The sequence below is a fragment of the Poecilia latipinna genome, unplaced genomic scaffold (genome assembly GCF_001443285.1).
Source record: "Poecilia latipinna isolate Pla-1442-1.1 unplaced genomic scaffold, P_latipinna-1.0 Scaffold838, whole genome shotgun sequence".
NCBI lineage: Eukaryota > Metazoa > Chordata > Actinopteri > Cyprinodontiformes > Poeciliidae > Poecilia > Poecilia latipinna.
The window spans coordinates 54,546-61,724 of record NW_015113454.1 but is presented as its reverse complement, the minus strand read 5'-3'; the positions used below and the strand labels follow the sequence as shown (position 1 = coordinate 61,724).

Genomic DNA, 7,179 nt, shown 5'->3' with positions numbered 1-7,179 from the left:
TTTAGCTCAGCCTCGTAATCACAGACGTTCCTCTGCATTAGCAGAAAAAAACCCTGAAGATGTGTGTATGTATTGCTGATATAACCGCACCTGTTGCATCAAATAAAACTCAATTAAATGATAATTCTGCATTTATTTTTTTTAATATAATCAGTTTCCTGTTTTAACCTCATCTTCAGATCTCGGAATGTGATTAAACATGAGTGATGTTCTGACTCTGTCTTCCTCTGGTGTTTATGGGTTCATCCCAATCCACTGATAATCCTAGTCTTCAGTGACCATGGAGGGGCAATCCAATTAACCTCTCTTACCAATCATATTAACCGTGTGCACAGCTTCACACCAGATTACTAACTCCAGTATATATGAAGCAGCGGTCTTATTATCCACCAGTTGTAATAGAAGTAATTCTAATCCAGTTCAGATTCGTCTAATGTTGTACAGTACAAAATGAAAGAGTTTCTAGTCCCGTTCTCATTGACTACTTGGGATTAAAGGTGTTATTTGCTCAGAGGCTGAGGCAGGTTTCTGGAGGGTTACCTCAGATCATCCTCATCCCATAAACATGCTAACCTAGCCAGATGGAAGATTAGCAGGTGAGTCCGTGTTGGTTTGAGGTCGTAGAGCGCCTCTTGGCGTCCAAACAGCAGAACTGCAGGAAGTGTTTGGGTTGCGTTGCCAAACTAAAGTTCAAGAAAACTTGTTTTTTAATATAAGAACTTAAGCTGTTTTTCATGATTATTCAGAAAGTGTTCAGTCTGTAAGCTCCTCTATGTCTGCTCTTTCTTTGTCTTGAAGATGTTCACTAATTTTCTCTGAGTTATAAAATAAAAAACTGACAAAGCTAGAAAAAAAAAAAGAAAAAACTTTGCATTTTGTGCAGTTCTGTTTCCTAATACAGCTATAAGAATATGTCAGAATTATTTTGCAAATATCTTTCTGACATATTCTGACAGAACATGCCTAACGTTTAGAAATCAATAAACAAAGTCTGATGCACGTTACATATCACGTTTTAAAACTTTTATGTTGAAAAAGAAAACATTTTTACAATAATATACACTTCCGGGTGCAGGCATGAAGTGGCTTTCAGAAAACTTGAAATGGACAACAAAAGTCTGATCAGAGTCTTGATGGGGGGAGAGGAAACACACACACACACACAGACGTGAACTTGGGTGTTTCACTGCAGCACTGTCCTTTTGACCACTTTCCCCTCTTTGTCGATGGCAAAGTTGTAATTCTTTGGATTGTCCAGCGCCTCCTCGATTCGCTGATCCAGGTTCTCCAAGGTGACGAAGTTCTTAGCCTCCTCCTGTTAGCATTCAAAACAGATATCACTGTGAGATTAACTGGAGTTTAATATTTCCTTTGTTTTTTTTCTCCTGGCTTATTGTTTGTTTTACTGACTATAACTGAGGCTTGTGTGTGTGTGAGGTGTTTTTACCTGCAGCTTCAAAATCTCTTCCTCTTTTTGCCTGATGAACTCCTGTTGCTCCTGTTCCCGCTGAATGGCGGCTTCCGTTTTCTTCCTCTCAGCTTCCTCCTCTTCCTGTTGGATCCTTATTATTCTAACATGAGAGGATTGAACCGAGTTGTTTAATTGAAACAGACAACATCCTAATCTTGAATTGTTTCTTATCGGTCTTCCCTACCTGGCCTTCAGTATCCGCAGGTTTTCCTGATTATTCCAGTCCATCAGGGCGCGATGCTCCTCCTCTTCCTGCCTCGCCCTCAGTTCAGCCTGGGAGCCCATCTCCTCCTCATACTTTTTGCGCAGCACCCCCTCCTTGAACTCCATCCTGACAAATGAACACCATTTTAAGTGTCAAGCCAGCATCATGTACTTTTTAGATCAGTTTTTTTTAATCTGACAGATATATATAGTGACAATCTTGTAATTCCTTAATTTCTTGTTGTGTTTAAAACTACTGACTCGGTCAAATAACATGCAGGACATTATTTCTGTTGCACGTGCAATAGATATTAAAGGGGAGGGCGATCTGAATCCGAAATCGTTTGGCCAAGTCTAAAAACGTAAATAGTATTGACAAAAACCAAATTGGTGCACTCCTAATGAACATGAAAGAGAAACTGACCCTTTTAAAAAAATACTATTGGCCTTTACTAATCAGTAAATTAACAGGAAATATGAGAGAGAAGGGAAAGACATGTACAGCACAGTAGCAGAAACCGGGAATCGAACCCGGAACAACCGGACCGAGGACAACAGCTTCTGCGCGCTACCAATTGAGCCACCGAAATGTACCCAATTAAACAATAATTTCCAAATGTGGGTATAAATATGTAAAGATTTTTTTCAAATTTTAATAATGAGTGATGCATGCGTTTTTAATGCAATATGCAAAATATAGGCACAAAATAACTGTTAAATCTGGTCATACTGCATTAATTTTCGGTTCAGTGCAACAGTAATTAACTTGGAATAATTCAACAGTGTTTCTGACCGAAATGTCACCCCTGACCCCCAGGTAAACGTACCGAAGCGCCCTCATGATGAGCTTGTACTCCGAGTATCTCTCCTTGAGCACCACCATCTCCACAGGGTCAACGGATACAGGCACTTTAATCCGTCCTTCTTTGGACTTGGCCACCGGGTCGCTGCGGGACTTTCGGCCCCGGACAGCCTCCACGAGCACGGCGCTCCTGGGCGCGAGGAGCCGGGCCGCCTGGACGCTCCGTCCGCCGATGACCTGGAACATGTCGGTAGCTGTAAAGACCTAGTTAGTAACTGTTCCTGATAATTTAAAGTATTGCAGTATTTAACTAGCAACAAAATTTAACATTGAGACGCAAGCGTTAGAGACACAACATGGCAGCCATGTTTGTGTCCTATGACCAGCGGAAGTAATCAAAAGACGGATGTTTGCTGGTTCTTTTACTGCCATCTGTCGGTGATGCTGATGTATAGCGCTTCGTATTGTTTAAAACTCTTGAGCTAGATATTTATGTTGAATATATTTTATTTGTCAAATTTTGTCGGCAAATATGAACTTTTATTTTTATTCACGATTTTAGTTTAATATATTTAAGCATACATTTTTTATATTAAGGAAAAATAACAAAATACGACACTGATTTTTACTTTGCCACCAACAGTGTAAGTATTTTGTGTAAATGTTTGAGAAAATATCTCAGTAAAGTATTTTTGAGGAGGGGGTTTCATGTTGCAACCACAAACAGTAATGCATGGTATGGCATTGTATCAAACTGACAAACAAATTGATAACCGTCAAGTGAAAGGAAGATGTATGACAGAGAGTACATTTTAGTCCAAATTTGCTTATAAAGATCCAGATGGGGTGCATATCCTTAATAGTAACAAATTGTTCTTGACTCATCTTGACTTCTGTGTTGTTTGGTGTTATTTTTATTATTACTCACAGGAAAAAAATCAGGCTTTCTTCTTCTTTCAGGGAAACATCTCCTCCACTGTTACACTGTCTGTGCCTTGTGACAGCTGAAGGACTGTGCTGATGATTCAATTCCCTAAGCGAAGTGAAGTACATCAAAAAGTTGCTTACTCGTGTAGTCATATTGCTGTATCTGCAGTCAACTGTGCATTCTGTTTCTTTCTTCGGGATTTAGAGTTATTGTTAGAAGTTATTCATAATGCTGCAAGGCCGTCTGTCAACTCAGTACAAATCAATAAGTGCTTTGGAGTGTCAGTCCTTCAGTACAGACACTATAAGTGGGAAGAGAAGCAAGTAGGATGCTTTATTGTTGTAGTTTGCTAAATTTCTCTTGCTAAACACAATATTTGTTTCTGGTGCCGTATGTTACATAAAACATATGAATCAGAAATCTCATGTTTCTCGTGCCAGATAATCCAGTCAGGTGACTAACAGAAGATGCACATGTCTTCTTTTATCTTTATGGTTAGGAGTAGGGCTAAACTTAAAATTAAACTTTAGACTTGAATACCTTGTAAGGATGTTTTAGATATAAATTAAAACACAAATACACAGATGCAGGTCAGTTATGTGTTTATTCAGCTTGTTGTTGGTTGTTACAAGAATAAGGACATCGATCGTTATGGTGCCGACTTTGTACGGTTTTCACAGGTGTAGATCTGAAATCAACCGACAAACAACAAGGGGCTCCCTTAGATAGAGCTGTCATGTTGAGATTTTTCTAGTTTTTAATGACTTAGAAGAGCAAATTTGGCACAAATCGTCTATAGACAAACAATTCCTCAAGACAAAACTTTCTAAATTTCATAGCATTTCCGTGTCTGGAAGTTGGGTGGTTTATTATACATCCAAAGAGCCAATTATTCAGTCATAAAGAGCAGATTCACTCAATTTTTGCACTACCATATCATAGAACAGAGTAGGTCGTGTGGTAATCAGTTTAAAAGAGATGTTTAAAGTTACTGCCTCTAAGTTATTACCGGAAAACCGGATGCAGGGCACTGCTTCACTGATTGGTTGAGTTCCAGGTGGAAAAAAATATGCAGCAGATAAGATCCAAGCATTGAGAGGTGACTGGATTTCTTTCCGCTTCCTTCACAAACAGTTGGTCAAATGTTCGGATACAGAGGGATCAAGAAAGTCCAGTGGCTAACTCTGCTGCTTGGACCTTAGCCTGCCTTAACGGAGAGGAACTCAGCCAAAGCAAAACTGCCACCTGCTATATTGTTACGTAACTAATGCAGTCCAGCCACTCTGTGTTGGACAGGTCGCCATCTTCATGATGTGTGGTGTCAGGACGTGTGTAGAAGAAGGGGGACTTCTTATGGACCTCTTGTTTAGCACAAGGGCGCTGCCGTCTTGAGAGAGATGAGTTTCTGTTTTTGGTATGTTTCTTGGAAGAGTTGATGGATGGTTGTTCTGAAGAGATTGAAGTTAGAAGAAAGGTGAGAGGGGGATAAAGAATGTTGGGGAAGGACATTTAAGGAAGAGAAAAGGGGGGCTGGGTTTCTCAAGATATCAGTAGGTTTTAATTTAGAGCTGGAAGGGAAGGGTAGGTCAGCCGAATCTCCTCCCCCTCCAAGAGTTTCCTGAAAGAGAAAAAAAGACAAACAGAGGATATGCATCAGATAGAACATGGCAAGTGAGTTTGCTTACTTAGAGCAAACAAAACAGTGTCTCACCGGTACGCGGCAATTTCAATGTCAAGGGCCATCTTGACGTTGAGAAGGTCTTGGTAATCTCTCAGGTAGCGCGCCATCTCTTGCTTCGCCTCAGTAATGTCCTGCTCCAGTTCACTTATCCTCACCTTCAAATAGAAAAAACACAGCTCCTCATCATCACAAATGATAGGAAAGTTACAATCATAATATAGCATTCTGATTCAGATTCATTCTTACCTGGTATTTCTCAACCTCCTTGGCCTGTGTGTCCTCCAAATCCTCCAGTTGTTTGTTTAGGGAGTTGATGACATTCCGGAGAGCTTCAATCTCAGATGAACGAGACTGAAGCAGCCTCCGGTACTCCATAGTCTCTTCCCGGATGGCGTGGACAGCTTCGTTGTTCTTGCTGGCCATCTCCGCCACACTCACAAACTTGCTCTTGTACCAGTCCTCGGCGGCCTGCATGTTCTTGTTGGCGAGCCGCTCGTACTGCGCCCGGATGTCCCGCAGGGCGGTGGAGAGGTCAGGCCTAGACAACTCTATGTCAACGCTGATGTTTGCCACCTGCAGCTGGGCCTGGAGCTCCGCTTGCTCTTCTGCAAAGACTTTCTTCAGGAAGACTATCTCGTCACACAGAGAGACCACGGTGGCCTCCGTGTCACAGTTGTAGAGGACGGCCCGGCTTGCCTCCTCTCTGGCCCTCTGCAGGCCCTCCTCGGCATCCAGACGGCGCCTTGCCTCGTCTTCATAGCGTTCCTTCATCTGCTCGTACACGTCCCGCAGGTAGTCCCTCTCTGCCTCCATCTGCATCTTCTCGTTGTTCTCTGAGTCGATCATGGCTCTCAAACTCCGAGATTCCCCCTCATAGAACCCCTGCAGCCGGGACGGGTCGTTCTGCCTCCTCCTCAATGCGTCCAACTCGGCCAGCAGGGCTCGGTTCTGTAGCTCAAGGTGTCTCACCTTCTCGATGTAGGTGGCAAAGCGGTCGTTCAGGTCCACAAGCTGCTCCCTCTCCTGGGACCGCATTTCCAGCAGCTCGGTGTTGATGGAGCTCACCTGAACCAGATCCATCCTCTGCGAGCCGTCCGGCAGCAAAGAGGATGTCGTCTTCAGGATCCTCTTTCCGGATGGAGGAGCTCGGGGAGATGAGTACAGAGAGGACGACATGGAAGACTTGGTTGTAGGTCGAGAGCCTTTGTAGCTGTCCCAAGGACGTCGGTGGGAGAAGAAGGACTCGTAGCTCATGATGATTTTTGTTGTGGGTTTTTTTTAGGGTTTTAAGAAAAAGATGTATGTTTTAGTTTCGGAAGGTTTTTTTTTTATGTCCCCCTTGTTCTGCACACCATCGGTGAGGATGAGTGTGCGTTTTGCACTGCACCAGTTCAGTGATGCTGCAGATCCGGAGCCTTTATAGAGTGAGCCTGCTCCCCCCTCCTCCTCCACAGAGAAACATCACTGGTGTCAGCATTTGCTAGACCAATAGCAAGCCTCTGCAGTGAAGAAGAGAGGAGGTTTTCAGACTCTCTCACTCTCTCTCTACAAGGCAGCGAGAGCCAGCGTGCCAGAGCCGATGATACTTTATTCTGCCTTTAAGAGGATTTTGAAAACATTTAGCTCTCATTTACTGAGGTTTTTTTTCCATGGTTATCTTTTATTTTTTCTCTGTTTCCTTCTGTCACTGCAGGCTTATGAGAAAATAAATCAAGCAACAGCAAATGTGAAAGAATTGACCACCTTTTACTGCAATGACATCCGCAAGTCATTTGGACCATCATTAAGAGGCAGACATTTTCTAATGTACAAAAACAGCTCAAGCTGAAGTCAAATTGGATGGAGAGCCTCTTTGGATGGAGAGCCTCTTTTCCAAGACTTTTTTACAGTTTATCAATTGGATAGGTCTGTGCAATTGACTTGGTTATTCTAGGTTTCAACACACCTTAATCAAATGGCTGGCATGCTAGATGGAACTAGCATGGTTAAATAACCATGATCTGCTGTATCTCTGACTGTATATTTAGGGTTATTGTCTGGCTCAATCTCAAGTCTTTTGCAGGATTTCCTTCTGTGTTGCCCTCTATTAAGTT

General features: G+C 42.5%; 2 protein-coding genes across 2 annotated transcripts; both read right to left on the bottom strand.

Annotated features, from left to right (window-relative positions):
* Positions 1-1,000: 1,000 nt before the first annotated feature.
* mrps26 (mitochondrial ribosomal protein S26) lies at positions 1,001-2,875 on the bottom strand. The gene is made up of 4 exons (XM_015047667.1): positions 2,503-2,875; positions 1,656-1,802; positions 1,448-1,571; positions 1,001-1,315 (listed from the first exon to the last, which is right to left on the bottom strand). Exons 1-4 carry the CDS (start codon positions 2,721-2,723, stop codon positions 1,184-1,186), a joined length of 624 nt encoding a protein of 207 aa, XP_014903153.1. The 5' UTR covers positions 2,724-2,875; the 3' UTR covers positions 1,001-1,183.
* A 1,783-nt stretch (positions 2,876-4,658) lies between these two features.
* neff2 (neuronal intermediate filament family member 2) lies at positions 4,659-6,495 on the bottom strand. The gene is made up of 3 exons (XM_015047660.1): positions 5,333-6,495; positions 5,117-5,241; positions 4,659-5,023 (listed from the first exon to the last, which is right to left on the bottom strand). The coding sequence occupies exons 1-3, from the start codon at positions 6,338-6,340 to the stop codon at positions 4,963-4,965; spliced, it is 1,194 nt and encodes a 397-aa protein (XP_014903146.1). The 5' UTR covers positions 6,341-6,495; the 3' UTR covers positions 4,659-4,962.
* Between the last annotated feature and the right edge of the window lie 684 nt (positions 6,496-7,179).

Bases quoted from the DNA above. Each gene is read 5' to 3' on its own strand.
- mrps26 (XM_015047667.1), bottom strand. From the start codon at position 2,723: ATGTTCCAGGTCATCGGCGGACGGAGCGTCCAGGCGGCCCGGCTCCTC. The intron at 1,803-2,502 runs GTACGTTTACCT...TTCATTTGTCAG, and splicing joins CTCATCATGAGGGCGCTTCG to GATGGAGTTCAAGGAGGGGG. The intron at 1,316-1,447 runs GTAAAAACACCT...GAATGCTAACAG, and splicing joins AAGAGATTTTGAAGCTGCAG to GAGGAGGCTAAGAACTTCGT.
- neff2 (XM_015047660.1), bottom strand. From the start codon at position 6,340: ATGAGCTACGAGTCCTTCTTCTCCCACCGACGTCCTTGGGACAGCTAC. The intron at 5,242-5,332 runs GTAAGAATGAAT...TTCTATTTGAAG, and splicing joins AGGAGGTTGAGAAATACCAG to GTGAGGATAAGTGAACTGGA. The intron at 5,024-5,116 runs GTGAGACACTGT...TTTCTCTTTCAG, and splicing joins ATTGAAATTGCCGCGTACCG to GAAACTCTTGGAGGGGGAGG.